The 21,127-nt window shown below is 41.5% G+C and overlaps 1 protein-coding gene across 1 annotated transcript in view; it reads left to right on the top strand.

The window, feature by feature from the left end:
• Nucleotides 1-10,133: 10,133 nt before the first annotated feature.
• The window catches only part of BMP7 (bone morphogenetic protein 7), a 45,080-nt gene continuing 34,086 nt past the window's right edge, over nucleotides 10,134-21,127 (top strand). The window contains exon 1 of the mRNA XM_009952315.2: nucleotides 10,134-10,647. Coding sequence (XP_009950617.2) covers nucleotides 10,134-10,647 — 514 coding nt within the window. The remainder of the gene's footprint in view (nucleotides 10,648-21,127) is intronic.

The following is a 21,127-nucleotide window of genomic DNA, read 5'->3' as shown; positions in this document are numbered from 1 at the left end:
TGCCAACCTGCCAAAAAATAAAATTTTTAAATGTAACATGTTGATTTCCATGGAAATACAGTTAGGTAGGTTCAGATACTTCCATGAGAAAAATCTGTTCTGAATGAGTGGAAATGTGGATGTTACTTTATTCACTCCCGAAGTCAGAAAAATATCCAAATATATCATAGCACTCTACCAAATGCAACAGGGTAATTGTCCATCTATTCTCTACACAGCTACCTTACTTTATTTAAAAAAAGTAAAAATAAAATTCCCTAGGACGAAGAGAGACTGAGTGATGAAACAGCCTGGTGAGTAAGTCTCACCTATGAAGTACAGGACTCCAAGCAAGTTCTTTTTCAAACCACTTCAGAGCCCAAATTTGAGTCTGACAAAAATAATGTTGAAAACATTATGTCAAATGTCTGCTCCAAATCCCATAAAGCACTACTTGGATATGGCCCAAGTAAATACCCTAGCCACTGCATGTTGGCTATTCTGGGATGTCTCATTCTTTCTATTCATGTTTTGTTTTTTAAATCATTCTGTGACAAATCTAAAACAAATGTCAAAACCGTTAATTTTTTTATATACTAGAGGTTTTTTTTGTTTCTGGTAACTCTAATTCTCAGTGCACCACCCTTAACTCTTAAATTCATTTTTTTTCTCATATAACTTGATCCAAGTTGCTGGCCTTTAGAAAAGTGAGAGACGTTTAACTCTTGCATAGGGAAAAATAATTTGATTTGTGCATTCGGTATTGTGCTACATCACTGATTTTTAAAGTATGCTTCACAAGCGTTTGGGGCCCGTGAGCTGCTTTGACAGTGATCCAAAGAGGTAAATAAGACAGGTCGCTTCAATGTGACAAAGAATTGGCTGCCGCCAAAGTCTGCATATCAGAAAATTTTAAAGATCACTGCTTTATACCTATATATCTGTGTCTTACTGTTGTAGCATAGGTTGAAAGCTTGCTATAAGCTTTTATTTGCACTGGGATAAATAACTACTAAAGTTATCCAAAATAAGATAATTGCAAGGTTGTTTGAAAGACAGTAAGAAGAATACTCAGGAGATTCACGTATAACCAGATTCATTACTTTCAAGAGACAGCAATTTTACATCAGTTAAAGTTAATACAAAAGTTAATACAAAGGTGTTACTTTTTCCTCATCTTTATCCTAACATAATCACACGAAAAACTAGAAAAAAATGATCCTCTTTGACACTGTTGTTCTTCATGATTAACAGTTATCACATCTCTAATGTGACTCCTGAACATGAGTGTTTCTAGTCAAAACATTAAATAAAATCTGGTTTAAATGAGATTAAACATAGTTAGAAATCCATTTTTTCATTCATTCTGATAAATAAATTCCCATAAACTTCTGTACACAGATTCAGAAAAGAACGTGTTTTTTCAGCCTATCCACCTGGACTTCTCAACCAGAAAGTCTCTGAGGCAGCAAATTTTAGGCAGATACAGACAGTCTTTTTTCAGAAATTTTCAGTAAAAACAGTCCTCAAATGTGGATTTTTGGGGAAAGATGTGACAAAATTAACACTGTACCTTCATGCTGTCACATTACACAGTTCTCATACTTAATCATGAAATCTAGATCTACAGCACTCTGTACGATGCTTACATGCATACAAATAAGAAAAATAAAATTGCATTCACAGAACACATTGGTGCGTGCTTACGGACCTTGGCTATGCTGCCCTGAAAACAGTCGTTTTCACAAAAGGCCAGGTCAAGTTTCAGCTGCTCTTCCTCAGAACTGTCCTTTAACAGAAGCATTTTCTCTATCCCTAGCACAACTACACAGCTTGCAGTAAAGAGACAAATTAGGCTCTGCATTTTATTAGCTCTCTTGATGGCCAAACTGCTCTTCCATACATACCAAATATAGTAAGCAGTAAACGCTCAGCTTTTTGTTCTTGCCTCGAGGCTTAGAAACAACTTGCAAATCCTCTCAATTCATTTTACTCCATTCCTTCCATTGGACTTGCTAACAGTATCTTTCACAAAGATTCTTTTGTTTCTACTGGAAATCTCTTAAAGATTTCTTTGACGTTGCTCTTTCTCTCAGTATCCTGTCACAGGGCACTAGACCTTTATCCTGCACTTACCCAAATCCTTCCTTTTTCCAAGACACCCTGAAACCTTCCATCCCACTCTCCTACAAAGGAAGAGTGTGGACACTATCCATAATCAAAAAAACAAAAGCCCAAAGCTGCAAAGTGCTGAGCACTTCCCACAAATGGCAAAGTGCCCTCAGAGTGTCCCCATCACATCGCAGAGACTTGAAGGTGTCCTGAATCTCGTAGCAGTTACTTTTCTCCATGATTTACCCTTTACTCAGCATACGTGGTTCCTATCTTAATGGAAGTTCTTCTCATTTCTTCGCCACGATCTCTTCCTATTTGTTTCCAAATGAAGCAGTAGCCCAATGCTTCAAGTTAGAAATACCTCTAGTAAATCAGATGCTAGAATGCAAACTCCACCCTCTTTCAGAAGAAACTGGTATTTCTATTTGCCAATGTAGTAATTCCCAAATCCAAATTATGGACTTTTGCTGCTTGACTTATCATCGCTTTCCAATTAGACAGAATGAAGATGCTCTGTAAATAGGTTTTTGTTTAAGTGGAAGGCCTGTGCTATTCTTTTGATGTATCCAGGACACAGAAATAGGGACACAAATAATCAGGAAGTGATTCATAATCTCCATAGCCCTCAACTGCATGAAGACACGCTGTCTATGCTACACGGATCTATACAGAGGGTCCTACAGTTACTGATCTGGAAGAACAAGAGTTTAGTCCTTAGTGGTTTCCGTTTGTCACCATGTCTCCAGTTTCTCTAGAAACTGAACAAGTGGAACCTTTCCCTTGCTCAGAGCTTTCCCCTGCTCATGATAAACACGTTATTCACAAAGATGATTTTTACCCTCAAAACAAATATGAGAATCTTACTAGAATGTAAAAATTGTAACTTCATTGGACTTTACATTTCTATTTTCCAATGAGCTTAACAGATAACAACTAATCTCCAAAAAAATTTAAGCTGTTCTATGGAACTCATAGGAGTCTATTTTATAGCCCCTTGATTTAAGTAAACAAACAAACAAACAAACTGCTTCCTTCTGCTCTTTTCCTGACAATCCAAATATTTAGAACTCTTTATAGGATGCTAATTGTGGAAATTCATGCTCTTAAATTATTCTTTTTGGGTGCCTTGAACAACAAAAACAACAGATTCTCTCTTGTGGTCAGACCACCAGAGCGGAGTAAAGTGCAGTAACTCTGAGAGTTTCTGCCCCATGTTCTGCTCTGCTTGTCCTTTTGAAAGGGGTCTCAATGAAGAGCCTTGTTGAGACCTCCGCTGGTGCCACTGTTTACAGAGGGGGTCATTAGGAACAGTTTAGTCAGAACAAAAGGGGTTTTGTTTCTATTGTCCCGCTTGCAGTCTGACGATGTCTTAACTGAAAAATTATCTTAATAGTCTAACAGTATATGTTTGCCTATGGGGCTCAGACAACTGCAGAAAAGGCTTTGGATGCACGATGAAAAGATGCACTTTACAAAGCAAACTCAGTGCACACTGAGCACTATTTAGGAAGCAAAAATTTTCCAACTGAAAACTTAGAAGGCCCAGAAAGACAAACTCTTACAGCATTGCACTTACAACTAAAGTATCCTCCACAAAAAGAGCAGCGGTAACACCAACCACTCCATATGCAGTCACGGGAGAGGCCCGGGTTAGTTCCTCAGCTGGTGTGAATAAGCACACCTCCTTCTGCTCACATGGTGCTATGCCAATTTACACCAGCAGAGGAAACAGTCCCTTCATGCTATTTTAAGATCCTCCAGCATAAACTTCTTATTAATGATTTTCTGCTGCTAATGCTCTGGAAGATTGCTTCACGCAGCCACTTGTAATGTGGCAAACCTCCTCCCTCGGTCTGATGGGGAGCTGGAACGTTCCTCAAACCATGGAGAACTGGGGCCAAACCATGCGCAACTTGGGAAAGGATTTTTGTGGCCAAGGCTTTAGAGAACTGAATGAATCTCCAGCTTCCATCTTGTTTCAGACCAGTTCGGAAACACTGTTATAAATCATCGCAGATATAAAGAAAGTTATTTTAGAGGCAGAACCAGAGACAAAAAAAATGCACATTGTATCTCTGCAGCCCCATGCAGCTCAAAATTGGCAGCTCGGAACTTCCAATTTGAGTGGCTCTAATACGTATTCAAAATAAACTGTTAAATTAATTGTTCCTATGGAAATGAAATATAAACAAAAGTAGAAGCTGAGACCATATTAAGATAATGTGGGACCAAATTCTGTTTCCTGCTTATTTAAATGCACAAGATAAGCCTCAACAGGAGAAAAACTGTGAGGTGCAGCTGTGGTATATAATCCTGCTTCCTACGGACCTGTAAAACCCGGTCTCCAAAGATCTCTCTGCTCCAGCAACAGAAGTTTTATGATTCAGGGGCATGGTACATATGGTTTAGCATACACACCCCAATTTTCCATGCAACCTCCCCTGTTAGGATTACTAATACTTGTGGCATGAGTAGTTTGTACAGCAGCTGTGCAAGGGTTATGCAAGCATTTATGTACACATTGGAATAAAGCACAAAATAATGGTTCTTTTGAGGTATTACTCTGCACCTGCCTGCAGAGAAAAAGTAAAGCCATCCAAACTTGTCCCATTGTATTTTACAGGTCAGAATCAGCTATTGTTTTTCCCTTTGAAAACAATGCTTTTTGTACGTAGCTGAGTGTAAAAATACCAAATATCTCTACCTTTAGTGAATACAAACAGCAGAAAACTAAAAAATACTCTGGAAGACACAAATATATGTTAATAAGAAGAATTCTGAATGTCTGATGATGGACTATAGAGGCAAAGATCACCATTTATTGTAAGAAAACGTTAAAACTAAGCAGACTTTCAGAGGCACATTTCCAAGGTGCTGCAGCATGGCTTAAGTCCGCTCCTAACAATGACATCTGAGTGAGTTCTCAGCATAGTTTTTCACAAATAAAAGCCTAAGATTTCAGATGTTCAGATTACAATGTTACCAATGAAGGAAATGCCTGGGTTTATGCCAAAAGCTTCAACCAGATCAAGTGTGCACAGAATAATTTAATAGTACCAAATTAAATTCAGTTTTATTTGGGCTGCTGTGGCAATACATATGGATGTAAAAGTGGTCCTATGTTAAACAATATTCACATATACGTATCTCTGGCACAGAAATATATTACTCATATAAAGTTTAAAGACATTATTGAAGTATACTTGTGTATGCACACATACACATGCTCATACCAATACACAATTACATACAAACATATATAGAAAATATAACATAGACCTATATTCAAGCTGTATACAGATGTATGATAAACATAATAGTACAAATATTTCAATGATACAAACGCATTTCTAATGTTCTCTGGAGTAAATGATAATAACAGAATCCCCACGGAGATCCAGTTTTTTAAAGTCAAGATCTCTGAAGTGCCGAACTGTGAAGGGCTGAACTTTGTCCACCTTACTCAGCTGATGAAGATTGGATTCAGCACTATAATCCCATTTCATAAATCCAAAGGTCATTTTCTATTTTAGTTACAACTAGCATCTCCAGAAGTAATAATGCCCTTTCATACCCCAAAACACAGGTTTCATTTCTGACTCTCCTCTCATCAGCAGCAATGAGAATCAGTACTTAATTTTTATAACAAAATCAGTATAGTCCAACCCAGCACAGTTCAAGCCAGATCTGTTCAAATTCCTGGATTAGAGCTAATATAATGGCTTACCCATAATGCGATTATTTTGATGCTCGTGAATATGTTCTCAGTCATAATGCTGAAGAGATGAATAGAAACTTTTGATAAGAATGATCCAATATAGCGTAATTAAATATGCAAGCTAATTATGCAGCCTTGTACAAATAATAATGCTATTATTTTTGTTATATAAGTGTTTTGCATGCACAGGGCCCAGAGGAACAGTTCAAAATTCCCCAAACACATGCTATTTTAGTGGTAATATTTGGAAGAAGAAAAAAGTTTGCTATAATTTAGGACTTGCACTTTGTTCAAAACAAATGAGAGAAGATGTAAAACAGAGTGGAAAAGAAACATGGTTAAAGTTAAAAAGAGGACATCAAAGGAGGAAGGCAAGGAGCTTGAAACTGATTCAGCAGAAAAGAGGAAAAAATGCTTTGTGTCTGATTTTCAAAAAGCCATGAAATGAGTTTGTAAGCAGAACCCACACTTTTTACTGCCTGTTTGGTAAAACTGAATACAAATGGCCAAATTCTGCCACTGGCATGTGTCTAGTACAGGTACACGATGATGACAGGAGCACATACAAATTCATGAAGCACAAACCTGCCTATTTTTGTCTATTTCATGTTTTAAAATCAGACCCTTTATCTCCTAAATACATGCTTCCAAATATACTGACTTCCACACAAACAAAAGCAATGGCAGGAGTTGGTACAAAAATCAGATAAGAGCGTACACGCAAAGCTCAGAGATCAAAAAGTTACTCAATTGGTAATGTGGCTTGCGCAGAACCTCAGACACATTGGGAGTTTGTTTTTATAGAAATTATCTGAAGCAGCAAGTGCCAACAAACAGGGATTACTTCATCATAAGCACTTAGTTCTCCTTCTCGAGAGGAGGACAGACAAGAGAAGCAGAGAAGAGTAAGAAGAAAAACTGGTTTCTTAATTGATCCAGGAAGGAGGAGGAAAAAAAAGACAATGACACAAGGGTGCCAATATTTCAGCAACCTGTGTGGAACTGATCCTACAGGAAGCAGGATGGGGTTTACGCAGCAGGCAAGAAAGGAGGGAAGAGAAAGACATTGTCCATGAGAAAGGCAATCCAGTTTGTACCTTTTCTGTTTGAAAGGTATTTGAAATTCAAGCTTGGATCTAAGGACTGAACCATTGCAGTTTGAGCTGCATCATCCTTTATTGTATGCAGCAGAATAAATGCTGCTCTTTGTTGTGTCCCAAAGCAACCCGATTTCAAAAGCTGAGGACCCCACATTCAAAAAAAATTATTCTTTATCAGATTCCCTTTCTCATCGCACACTCCTAGAGTGTTTTTGTTATGCTGTTTTAAGAATACACACAAGTAGTAGCCCCACTGCAGACTATCACACATTTATTTAATATTGTACGTGTTGCAAAAGGATCATAGAAAATACTGCTATAACAGATTAAACTCTCGCAACTATTCCTATGAAAGCACAGGAGACAGTTGCAGCATTGCCCCCCCCGCCCCCTTAAAGAACACATCCTGCATTAAATCAGGACATATCTAGACTTGGCCAAACCCAGACCACTTAAACAGACAAAGCAAGAAGGAAATAGATTCAAATGTAATTTTTCAAGAAATTTGTCAAATCAAGGTTTTCTTCCTCTGCTGTTTCTTCAGCAACACATACAGCTTCAACAGTAGTTACCCAAGGTGTTAACAAGTCAGGATCCAAACCTTCCAAACTATATTTTTCTTTTCTTTCTCTCAGAGTGATGTCATTCCAAAGCATGACACTGACCTGAAATTTAGTCAGTTTTTAAAGGTGAGCTACAAGCAACTCAGGTGTAAGTAATTCAGGGAGCAGAGACACCTGCTCTCCAGTCCACTGTTCCAACCTCACAGATCTTTTTAATCTCATTGTCCATGACAAAGGCTAGTCTCCTTGCCCTGCTGCTGCTTGATGAAAGGCCAACACTCAAAACTCGGGAAAAACAAACTGCCTATGAGGAACAAAAAAGAAAGTGAAATCAAGTTATCTGCAGCTGAGAGTGGAGGGAGACTGAATCATCTCCCTGGCCTTCCACCACCCGTTTAAGCCAACCTAAGGCAGCCCAGCCCAGACACCCTCTCCTTGCCCCCAGCTGTGCATTCCTGTGGCCTCTCTAGTTCCAGCACAATAGCTGGTCAGTCAGAACAAGGGGCTGATCCGGCAGAAAATTAATTCAGCAAAACCAAATACAGAAATGGTTAAAAAAAAAGATCAGTTTTAAAGACAGAATCAGCTTCCTGACCTGTGTGTGGATGTAAGTGTTAGTACCAGCATTGGAGAGGGGGGGGGTTGCACAGCTGAAGGTCCAGGCTAGGGTGGGATGAGAAAAACACATCTTTCTCAGGAGGAGCCTGGCTTTACAGCAGTTTGATCTAGAAACCACACCCTCGGCAAGTGAGAAACATAGGCAAATACCTGCATGGTTAAGAGCAGGTTAGTGCTGCTCCTCAGGAAGTACAAAAGATGCTAGAGAGTTTGATCTTAACTGGGCATCCAAAATGAGACTGCTTAGGTATTGCTGTTTTCATTAGTGGGGAGCAATGGGAAGGCAGCTACAGGGGTGGCGTTTGAGCATCCCCATTAGCACCAGCGAGTTTAGCAAGTGCTCTCATGTTACCCAAGGTGGACGTGGCTTCACAACCTCTCTCCCCCCACCGTTCTCCTAGAGCTTAAGCCATTCCTAAACATGTGCTAGGACAGAGCTAGGAGTTTAATGCTGGTTCCACCACTATTTCAATAGCTTCGTGAGTCATTTTGATGCCATGTCTCAGTTTCCCTGTTATTAAGAGGTACACATGCATGCATACAAACACACTAAATCACTCAACGTGTTTCCCATACAGCCTTTTTCACTGGTTACCTGCTGTTCACACAAGGATTTTAAACATAAAGAGCTGAAAGAATGCTGAATATTAATTTCCAGAACAGAAGCAGGATCTGGTGCTGGACACTACTGGATATTGCTTGTCTGAAAACATCACATGAACAATCTATCAAAAAAACAATGCTGACCTCCTTTATCCCCTGCTCCTCTTCTTCCTCCTTCGCCTAAGGAACAAATCTGAATGTCAGCATGAACTTAGTGTATAGATACATGGTTTCTGAGATTACCTCGGGCTGGATTCAGTGACCCAGATAAACCTTTCCATCCTGTCTTCCCCTTGCTTTCCAAGTAAGATTTGTCTTAGTCTACATTTCTTATCTGAGGTTATTATTATTATTATTTACTGTTGTGGTAGACAACGACCTGGACTAATGAGGACTGGGGCTTCATTACTGTCTGGTGCTACGCCCACTGAGTTAAAGAAAAAAAAGAGGTCACTGCTTTAAAAAGTTGTCAGTCCATCTCAAGACCGTATTCCACAAAGGTGTGTACCAGAGAGCAGAAGGAAAAGGAAAGGCGAGAGAGCAGGGTAGTGTAATGGCTTAAACCACCCCTGTGGACAGGTTGATGGTTCCAATCCAAGTAAACGCAGTTGGTTTTATGACTCTTATGTGATAACTCCCCCCTCGGATTTCTAATGCTCCTCCATTAACTGTCCCTCCTGCCAGTTGGAAAAAGTGACCTGGGGCTCTAGGCACACAGACATAGGTGCCTACGTGCGTGAATATATAATCATCACGTTCTAAATAATTTAGTGCTGTTGGTTTTGTCCTGGACTGCCTCTCCCCATCTGTACTTCTTTAAACAGGGTGGCAGGGAAGAAAAAAGCATGCCTGTGTACGCACGTCTGTGCAGACAGACGATTTGCTTGCATCTATAAACTCTCTGTGAGTTTGGGCCCCTTCCTTACACATAAACCACCCTCCCTCCTGGGGTGTCTTCTCCCTAATTACGTCCACGTTAATTTAAGCACTCGGGACCGGCTCACCCTCTCCCCCAAGCCAGCAGCCTCCGCAAACATCCTGAAAAGCAACCTGATCAGATGTTCCTCCTCTAGGCAGTTACAGGGATTTTCTCTCCCAAGCGGTTTGGAGCGGGCGAGCGAGAGCGCTTGGGTTTTCCAGCCTGCTCCTCCCACCAGAGACAACCTCCCGCTGCCTCTCCGCCGAGCAGCGCTGCACACACGGCTCCGCCGCGGCGTGCGGGACGCGGGCAGAGCGCGCCGCTCCGCTGCCGCCGCCGCCGCCGCCGCCGGGGGAAGAGCCCCGGACCGCCGCCGCCGCCGCCGCCCCGTCCATGGGCCGGGGCCGCTAGGCAGCCCCCGCCGGGCCATGAGCGGGCTGCGGCGCCTCCGCGGGGGCTGCCGGCCGCCGCAGTGAGCGCGGGGCCGCGCCGTCCCTCCGCGCCGCTCCGCGCCGCGCATGCTGCTGGGGCGCGTCCCGCGGCGGGGCAGCCCCGCGCCCCCCGCGCCGCCCCGCCGCAGCCGCCGCAGCCGCGCCGCGATGCCGGCGGCGGGGCGCGGGCAGCCCGCCTCCTGGCTCCTGGTGCTGGGCGCCGCCGCCCCCGCCCTCTGGCTGCGCTGCGTCCTCGCCGACTTCACGGTGGACAACGAGGTGCACTCCAGCTTCATCCACCGGCGGCTGCGCGGCCCCGAGCGCCGCGAGATGCAGCGGGAGATCCTCTCCATCCTCGGCCTGCCGCACCGCCCGCGGCCCCACCTCCACGGCAAGCACAACTCGGCCCCCATGTTCATGCTGGACCTCTACAATGCCATGTCCGTGGAGGAGGGGGCGGCGGGGGCCGCCGCTGAGGAGGGCGAGGGCTTCTCCTACCCCTACAAGCCCATCTTCAGCACCCAGGGGCCGCCCCTGGCCAGCCTGCAGGACAGCAACTTCCTCACCGAGGCTGACATGGTCATGAGCTTCGTCAACTTGGGTGAGTGCCTTGCCCTGGGCGAGGCCCCGGGGCTGGATCCCGGGGTGACCGGGCGGGGGGAGGCTGGAGCAGGGCCCTGGCCACCAACGGCAGGGCGCAGGTGGCCCAGGTGGGGAGCAGTTTCCACAGCGGGTCAGATGGGTGGCAGCCCACTTGGGCGAGGAAGGGCAGGTAGCGGCCCTTGGCAAGGCGGCTGCTTTGCGAGGCGGTGATTAAATGGCAGCGACGTGGAGAGGGCTCTGACTTTCCATCCCAGCGTTTGGACAGCCACAGGCTCTCGCCGCGCTCCACCCCGCATGCCACCGCACTGAGTTCTTTGTCGCCTTTTCCCTTCCATAGTTACTTGCCGCACCTGAGGAATTGGATTGGCAGGTGGGAGTTGAACAGGACGATTAGCAGGTCTGTTCCCCATCCTGCACCGCCCAGGAAGATGCGAAACCCAGGCAAGACCAGGGGTCCCAGCACTGGGCTGGCAATTCTGTGGGATGCAGAGCCACCAGGGCTGCCTAGACAGATAGTTCCCTGTGGCATCCCAGCGCCGTGCTCCCTCGGCCGAAGCGGCCGAGCTGCTCGCACATATTTTCCTAATGGCTTGAGAGGGATTCCACAGTAAATCCTCATTTACTCCTGCAGCTTTTTCTGTTGACCCCGGTTTATGCAGCTAACTCGCCTCTTTTCACAAGCACATGTGGATGGGTTTATGCAAATGATACGAAAGTTGGCATGCTTTGTATGCGGCTCACTAGGCCTCTCTAATTGGATGCCACGGCCCAATCTGATTTCTATTTGCTTGCTGTAGATTGCACACCCATGTGGACTGACTTGGCTGGATTTGAGTAAAATATTGTTGGGATGAGCGTTCTATTTTAAATATGTAATTATAGACCTGGTTCACTCTGTCCATTTTTAGACCTCATCATGTGCAGCTCTGAAACCACCACACGTACAGATTGGGTGCCTGCAAGTTCAAGACAGAATCCGAATAGTATTTCCAAAACAAGATCAACTCAAACTTTGTCCCAAACGAAGGGACACGCAAAGAGCGAGAGGAGCCCACCTCTGGCCCATAACCCACTAGGGTTACAGACACCCCCGTCACCAATAAATCCATTAACACCTTTATGGATGTCACTGTTCTGGACACTTCCACTGTCTGGAACTTCAGAAGCAACAAAGATTAAATCACCACCTAAATCACCACCTCTCTAATCCCAGCACTTTAACTAACTGAGAAAGATCAGTGGCTGTAAAGGCTCTGTGACACACGTTAATAATTATTAGACACAGTAGCCATCCCAGCACGATTCTTGCGTGATAGGGAGATACGGGACGCTGTGGGAGATCTCTAGTTTGCATGAGCTGCACCTCCTTATTAACTACCATAAGCTTCACAGTGGGAAGCTCTGAATTACATCTGGCCTGGGGGCTGCGCTCTTTGAGAGCGCTGGTGCTTTCCATTTGGAATTACAGTGTTTGTCTAATCACTGCTAGATACTTAAGCTGATCAGCAATGATACATTTAAAGTCAAATATTTGAGCAGCCAGAAGTACCAATGGCGGTCAAATATTTGACTTTAGAGATAAGAGTGATCTTGCTAACATTGTTCTCTGTGGTTCTTGGGTCCTACACCATGTACAACGGGAGCGCAGGGAGAGTCCCAAACACAAGACAAAGGATGTCGAAATTACGATAGCGAAATTCACACTTCTGTTTCCATTTTGATAGAGAGGAGGGAGCCTTTATGAAACATGTAAGTACCTAGTGGAAGGGAGTTCAGCTCTGGGGAAGCAGCTCTGCTCCTTGGGTGTAGTTATTCACTGTGTAACTGCAGCCTCCTGTCCTCTGCTTCCTGCGTAAGGAAAAGTCACCTTTGCAGCCCATGGAAGTTTTACATGAAAGGAAGTAATGTTGGGGTTGCCGATTACTTTGAATACAAAAAAGTGGAATCGATCCACAAACTGTGAAATAAAAACTACATATGTCTGTTTCTACATGAGAATGTTCAGAGAGCAGGTTTTACCTGTATAAACTGTATGTGATCAAGAATCAACGTCCCGATGTGATGTGATGCCTATAGTGGATATATTCATTCATTTCGACCTGCTGGGTTTTGTAGTCAGCTTAGAAATCCAGAAGTATTCTTTATGTGAAGTACTTAATTATCATTTTATTTAGTCGCTGTCAGCGTGGTCAGGGAGTAGCAAGAGTGAAGGCAAAATCCAGTAATTTTAAAGACAGGTGGAATTATTACCAGCAAGGCACGTTTCGGGGTTTATCTGTACTGTTTTGTTCCCTTGTCAACAGTGCATGCCAAGACGAGTTTAAAAAGGACATAGATCTATAACAGCTTTCTTCATCACTGTGCACACCTTTCATCCCATTATAGTCATCGGTCTTTCATCTTTATAGGACAAAGACAGGCTTGTTTATGGACTTTTAATGAATTAGACCAGCCACTCGCTCCCGTATATAGTCAAATACAACACCTGCTTTGATATGTACAGTTTTCTATGACGTTCAGGGAAAATTAGAAGATCTATTGTAGAACTGATATTTTTTGGAGACTTTCTACAATGATCCCTTTTAAAGCAGAGCTGAGTTTCTAAATGCAGACTGTAGTAAACTGTGTCCTAGTTTTGTAAGAGATACTCTGTGAGCATTGCATTTCACAGGTAGGCTTTTATTACTATACTAGAACCATCACAATGAGGAAGTGTCACAGTATAATGAAGTTTCATCTTCGAATGGAGGAAGTAAAAGTGAGTAAAGAAATAATACTTTCAAATTTCAATAAATAAAACATGTTATTCCAGGCTTCCAAATGCTAAGCTACAAAACCACTTTTTTGCTTTATTCATATTCTTCGTCTATCTAGTTGTACAACTTTAGAGGAAAAAAATACTGGGGAAAAAAAAAAAAAAAGGTTTACTTTGCAAGATTTACTGGGATATATAGTAAAAAAAGAAAAAAACCCACCAACAACCCCCCCCACATTGATTTCTATGGAGATACTGTATATATTTATTCCAGGGAATTTATACTGGTTATTGGCAGGGAGGAACCGGAATACAGGTGCTCCATTTCGGGGTTATGTTGCAGGGAGCTTTGTACTAAGCATGTAATGTTACTGTAAAATCTTGACAATTAATTAGATTTAGATTTATAACCAGTTAATTCACAGGCTACATTTTGTCTTAGCTTACACCTGTGCTAAGATGGATGGGGAATGGATTTGTGTCAAGAATGAAGTTACATGTAAATTAAAAGATAATTTAGCCACAGTGGTCTAAGTTAGTTAATTACTGGCTAATTTTATAAAATTTATTACTGTAATTTCAGTATTTGGAATTTGTTTCAGGTCCTGTCCAAGTACAGTTTACAAACTGATCCGTTTTAGGACCTGAAAAAATGTGAAGCATTTTTTTGCACAAGTTTAATTTCAAGTTTATAAACAGCAACTAAGGAGTAAACATCCTCTAGATTACTTAGACCCTCTCTTCTAAAAATAATTGAGTTGTTCTTATGTGGGTAATCTTGCCTCGGTAAACAGACTTGCTTAGAATATTTTTTAAAAGAGTCGGCACAAGTGATATGCAATTTGTTAATTTGTCTCGTGGTCGATTATAAAATGAACAACATTGTTTAATCCTGGCAAAAAAGTAAGGGGGGGGGGGGGGGAGAATTAGTCATTCTTGGAAGGAGCACATGAAAGTGGCTTTTGTTAATGTAAATCAAGAAGCTGAAGAGCCCCCAAGTTTCCTTTTATTTCATACCATCTGGCTATCCTTTTTGTTGACAAGTGTTTGGCATAGAGAACCATCTCTTTGCCCTTTAATAACAGGCTTTAACACTGTAGGGTATTAGAAAAAGATTCTATAACAGTTAAAAAATTTCCTTCGGGGAATACTTTATAAAGTGAGCACGGGCTGCAGGCATTTGCAGCTGTAACCTGGCTTGTGTTAAAATTTGGAAGGGGCTGCCTTGCATTCCAGCTCACTACAGGCCTTCATTGGTGTACAGCCAAAGGTTAATATAGATGTCACACAGTTTTTCTTTGGAGAGCCTCAGATATAAGAGTACGCGTACAGCTGTGTTTTTAGTAACCCTTTCATAATCGCTTCTTTTAAACCTCATTTTCCTGCTTATATAAATCAAAGATTTTCAAGGATATTTGACCTGGATTTGAACTTATTTGATCTTCACATATTTCCCACTTGAAACAAAGCAGATTAAATGTTAGCCCTGGATGCCTGGTCATGATCACATGGTTTGTCCATACATTAGGCCAAGCCCTCGGCTTTTTTTTTTTTTTCCATTCCACCTACTGCTGTTATAAGCTCTCAAGCCTGAACAGGTACATCCTGTAATTGTTTTGGACAGCGTGGATATATGCAACACTTGGTGGTATAAAATTAGCTAAGGTAGAAAGCTTGCAGCAAACTAAACGTATGAAGTACACTCACTGTACAGCAAATAACCAGCAGGTATTCTTTCAATGTACAGTCCTATTTAGTGAGAAATTAATTAATTTTCTAATTTTCAGGTGCAGAATGGCAGAACAGAACAGGAGCTATTTACCTCCGCCATAGGGGTGTGGTGGTAGCAGAGGCTGGAGCAGCTGAGGATGGATGTCCTTGTGCAAGGAAAAAGCACATGGAAATTGTCCCCATCCGCTCGCACGCTTCTGCGGCGGATTTGTCCCAGAGGCAGGGTCTTTCTTCCGTTCCCACACAGGCTGTCCTGGGGGAGGTGAAGCCCCCTCCGGGAACTGGTGTTTAAAAGCCAAAGCACAACGGCTTGTAAAGTGTTTTGAAGGAGAGACAAGCCTTGATGGCCGGATCTTGTGATGCTTGTAACAGGAGTTAGGCACAAGTGAAGCGTACAGGACTTGCTCCCACCCGAGCTCTGCTTGCCGTCGGATTTGCTTGTGTGCGTGTGCGTGCATCCCCCCGTCGCTCCTTTTGCAAAGGGGGTTTAATGGCCTCTGAGCAGGCAGCATGAAACCAGGCGTTACGCTTTTGTCTGTAAATAAGCTTGAAACACGTTTTCGGGTAGAGGGGGAGAGATGTGTGAGAAAAGGTTACACAAGTGGTTTGAAACATTAATTAAAAAAAAGATTATAACTATTAAAGCCTAGTCAGAGCTGTTGACAGGCTTCTTTTAAATAGGACACTGCGATGTTTTAGTTTAATACATTCTGGCAGTGTCACCGGGGTTAAGGCTAATACTGGGATGTGTGGATCCTGTCATGTTATTGTCAGGAGGAATGCAGGGATTAGGTTTAAAAGTGGTGGTGGGTGAGTGGTGCAGCTGTGTACACTTATTATAAAAGATTTAAGTCCCACTGGTAGAATCAATATATTAAATTGCAAGAGCCTCTGTTTTTAATTAGTTTAAATCAAATATACTGTTAGTGCCATTATGGCTTCTATCCTTGGACCAAGTGAGGAAATGCTAATATTTATATGGAAACTGTTAATTTGTGGTTAAAATGATAACACATTTAGTTTTACGCATCTAAATTGTTCTAACTTGATGAATACCAGTGAGAAGTTGCAATGATGGATGAAGTCATCTGAGCATGAACACAAGTAAGCAAATTCTGATAGCATGCCAGATAAAGAGACTACCTGTTGATACACAGCATTAAGAGACCACGATATTTTAAGCCCTTTCCAGTGGTACAGTCCCTCTCTCTGGGCCTGCATCAGAATACTCACATGAATTAACTAACATTAAAAAAAATGCTATTATATGTATATATTTCTTCTTTAAAGGGAAGGAACTTCTAAAGAAATGAGTGAGCTATTTAAATTAGTTTCAGGGTGAAGTTTTTCATTCTACAACTGTTTGAAGTAAATGGGACTAATCACATGGATAATGTTCTGCACACACATATGTTTGGAAAATGGAAACCCAAGAGAAAATTCTTGGCTAGGTCTTCATTGGTGTAAATTGTCAAATTTCTACTAAAGCTGGCCCTATGGTCTCATTTATACAACGGTACGTCCAAAGTAATTCCCATAAATTCCCTCTTGATTTACATTAGCACAACTGAGAACAGAATTGGGCCAAAGAAATGCCCCTGTGTTGAAATAATGAGCATGCAGTAGTTTCTGCTAGAGCTTCAAACAGTTTCCTCTCCTAATCTTGAAATTATTTTTGAGGGAGGTTTCCTTTACTGCAAATAATCAAAACATGAACTAGCTCCTATTAGTCACTGCTTATCATTATTAGCCCAATCCATGTTGTTGAACTACAGCTGAATTCCCATCTTTGCAACAAACAGAATTTAACAAATAATGTTTGACAAAAATGTGAAACTGATATTTCTTAATACAAGACATATTTCATATGGAGAAACTTCAGTGATGAAAGATTCCTGGTATCAAAATATGTGAATCACAGTACAAATAAACAGTGTGTTGTAAAGACTGCAGGGCCAAATTCCGTGCTGGAGTAATTCCACTGAAGCAGTGGAGTTGTGCCAGGAGATAAGCTGCCATCTAGATTTTTTTGGCGTACATGTGAAAAAAACCAGAAGCGTTCAAGATTTTGTCAGCAAACGTCTTTGCTGAGAAAAACGTACAGGTAGCAAAGTTTGGACCTATTCTAATTCAAGTATCTCTTTTGGAAATCCTTATTTTGTTGATGAAAAATACAAAGTTTGCTGAGACCCCCTTTATTTGGGTATACGTTGCACATTTCCATTATTTATACATAAAATTACCTGATTTACAGCAGGTAACGTTAAGAGGATCTTGGGTGTGAGCTCCTATGTGCAAGCCCCATGATATTGTGCCTTGCACGTTCTTTTAAACATTTGTGTCAACTACATCTTGAAGTCGGTGAAAAGCCTTTAGTGATCCAGACTGAGTGGATTGAATTAATGGCAACTTTGAGACTACAAGTTTTAGTGTAATTGCTTTATTGTTTTGGAACCAAGATGCTTACAATCCAGTTCCTGTGCAAACATGTTTAACGTGTGTTAATGTGTTTCAAAACCAGACCCTCTCCGCAAAATTCTGCTTTTCATTAATTGACATCAGTAGCATGGTACAGTATTTCAAAGCACTGGCCAAATATAAACTGTGTTTCTAATTTCCTTACTTTCCTGTGTTTGGAATGCCAATGTTAATTTGTTCCCATGGAAGAGTGAGAGCTGCCAACCACAGTTTTGTATAAATGGCTTTACAGTGCAGGGCTGCCAACATTAAATGATACTTAGGAATTTTCATGACATTTTGTATTTAATGCTTGTGCGTGTATGTGTGAGAGAAATAGAGAGATATATGGGATGTTGAACAGCACAGCCACTGATGATCAAGGCAGATGTTGGAAGAAATTTATCCTTTGAGTAGCTGTTACTTAATGTTTCTTCTCATTTAAGATTTTTTAATAATCTCTCAGATATTACATAGCATATTCCTTCTGCCTGGAAAAAAATTTTGCCGTGAATTTGGTTGCTACCTATCCAAACAGTTCTATGGTTCTCCCCATCTCCCACAATTTTAGTTATTTATTAATAGATTACTTTTGTTTATGTTGCTATTCTGATTGTTATGAACTAGATTGTAAGAATGTGATATTACTCAGCATGAGAAAATGTAGAAAAAGCTGCCACAGCTAAGGAGTAGGGGCGTTAACTGATTTCAATTAAAACGGCCAACAGATAATTTTTCTTTAAAAGAACAGGGGTAGCTCGATAAAATCATTTGCTTTCTTAGAGAAATTCAAGCATAATCATAGTTTCTTTAGTGGTATATACTGTCTTTGTACATGAAACAAACGTGAAGTTCCCTTTAAACAAATTTATTTTAAACTGATGATGGTGAAAACAAGGCCTGTTTATGTATTTCTCCTTTTATTCCTGGAGGATATTCAAAATACAAATGGTTCATGTTTTGGTAGATTCCTCTTAATGAGTGCTATGGTTTATCTCTCAATTTTCCCATTTTATTGGAACAGGTGCAATGTCTGCCATCTGTGCCAGCTCTGCGCTATACCAACAAACAAAGTGTTGTTTTGGTTCACTGGATTTAAAGGTCTCCTGAGAGTAAAGAAATGAAAGAGAAAGAATTTAGAAAGTGCCTAGTGAAGGAAAGGCACTTCAAGTAATGTGCTTTGTCACTCAAGTCTTCCTGTAAATTACCTTAAACTATTTCTAAACTGTTTGAAAAATTTTATCTGTAGAGTATTAAGTTTCTGTTGCATCTCGGAGGTTCCACACTATTCTTTGTCATCCTTATCCTACCACAGTAGCTTCCAAGTTAGACTCATTTGTTGTCAGGTTGATTTAAATTTTACAGGAGTAAAAATTCTTTTTTCCCCTGCCTCGAAGTAGAAGAATTGTAATTTTTCAGTTTTTCACTGTTTCTGATTCTGCCTCATTTAAAAGATACTGCAAATAGCCATCCAAGTTTAAACAAGATTATGTTGTAATTAGACAGACAAACTCATAATTATTTAAGGGCTAAACCAACAACAACAACCCTTTCAGGTTCGTTTTGACAGTGTTTATCCAGTGTATCTGGAAAGGCTTACAATTAAAGTGCCTGAAGGGTGGGGATGAGATTTTTCAGCATGCAGTCAGTGCTATCGCGTCCACCTGGCCTGGGAAACTATGCAGGCTTTGTAGTGGAGAAAATCCTTTAACTTAGATCTTCATGGCAAGCTCTTAAAAGCTACCTTCCTCTAAAAAAAAAGAAGGGAGGGGGAGAGGGAAGGCACGGCTTACCTCTAAACAACAATTAAAACGAGCAAGTGCCTTCTTAGGCTCTTTAGGCTGAGGGAACACGATTGTGCCGATCAGGCTGATAATCTCGCTGCGCATCATTTTGTAAAGTTTTGCCTGTTTGTGCACAACTGCCTTTGAAATGACCAAAAAGTTTCCTCTCGTTAGGCTGCAACCTCCCAACGCGCCACGCTGGTCTGAATTACACCTCCACGCAAACCCACTGATGTCACCAGGCAATATCCTCAGCTGGAGCAACCTGGCACGAGGCCACCCCAGCGGTGAAGTCACCACAGTTGACACCAACTGAGAAGCTGGCACAGTGTCTGTACCAAGTTTGGGGGGCTGTAAATCAGGTCAAGCTTTGACCCTGTTAATAGAGCCACTGGGCCAAATCCTGCCTTCAGTAACCTTGTTTTGTTGGCACTGGTGGGGCTGCCTCGGTCCTCTGATTTTACCAATTGTTCTTCCCACAGCACAGTGGCAGTAAAACTTTTTAAAAGAGACCAGAAGGACCCTGGGAGAACTACTAAAAAACGCTCATAAAATAATACAGCATCAGTAGTTGGGAGTTATAATTCTGATGGAGAGACAGGTTTCTTACTGAGCAAGGATTAGGAACAGGGCTGGTAGTATTTCACTGCTTGTGTACCTGAAACGCCCCTTGACTTTAATGAGTCCTTCAGCACCCCGAGGAAAGCAAGTTCAGGTTTGTAATTTAAATGGAAAACTAAAAATTACTGTGATTTAGGCATCCTGAATTCTGGTGCTTACAATTTAGTAGTGGTCAAATACTTTTGTATCGATATTTTAACAACAATTTATTTACATCAGCCAGGTATCTATAATGCCATGAATTATAATCATTCACCACCAGGAATCAGTTCCTAGTCATATCTGTTCTGCCTGCGTGCTTGATGATAGCAAGCTGCTCCTTCCCTGGATTTCAAGGTTAAAACTTAATTGCTTCTATCAGTAAAAATATTCTGAACATTTTAATCTTGCTACTTTTATTTCTTTATTACTGTGCAGTAATTATAATCCCACAGGGACTTTTTAGATGTTAATAAAGTGTACTGCACATCACTTTTCCTGGAGCTTGTGTGGCACTGTAAACATCATTGCTGGGTTTAAGTTCCCCTTTCTGACCATATCCTTAAAATCCAGCATTTGTTAAGAGAAAGGAGGGGATTTTTATTTTTTTTTAACAAAAAGAAACAGGAAAAAAAAAGAAGGAACTTTAGCTTCACAATCTGCTAGCTACAAAAAGCAGTAAATGTTCAGTTGAGACAGGGAAAAACCAGAACTGCTGGAGATTGGTTGTTTCCTTTTGGAGGAAACAATAAATGTGCCCACTTGTATTTTAACAACATTACTACTGGGCCCCCTAATTACACAAATATACTTGTAATAAACTGCAGAAGAGAAAAGCTGAAAAAGAATCATTCAGCACAGATCTTTCTCTTCAACTCAAAAAAGAAGCTTTTGAGTAACCACTCTTTTAAATCTTGGCCCGAATCAGAAGATGAAGATATTTCAGCACTATGTGATGAATCATTTGTCTCCGGAGACAGGTGAAAAGGAGAAGCAAATCAGACATGTGGTGTAAAACTTCTCTCTTTGGTGTGAACACAACTTTGACCTCTGAATACAATAGTTCCTGCAACTCAGTGGCATGCATTATAATCAAATTACAAGAATATTAAACTCCATATCCACAGAAATCTCTGACCGTTACGCTACAT

The sequence above is a fragment of the Leptosomus discolor genome, chromosome 17, assembly GCF_034619465.1.
Source record: "Leptosomus discolor isolate bLepDis1 chromosome 17, bLepDis1.hap2, whole genome shotgun sequence".
NCBI lineage: Eukaryota > Metazoa > Chordata > Aves > Leptosomiformes > Leptosomidae > Leptosomus > Leptosomus discolor.
This window is presented reverse-complemented; position numbering and strand designations above follow the sequence as displayed.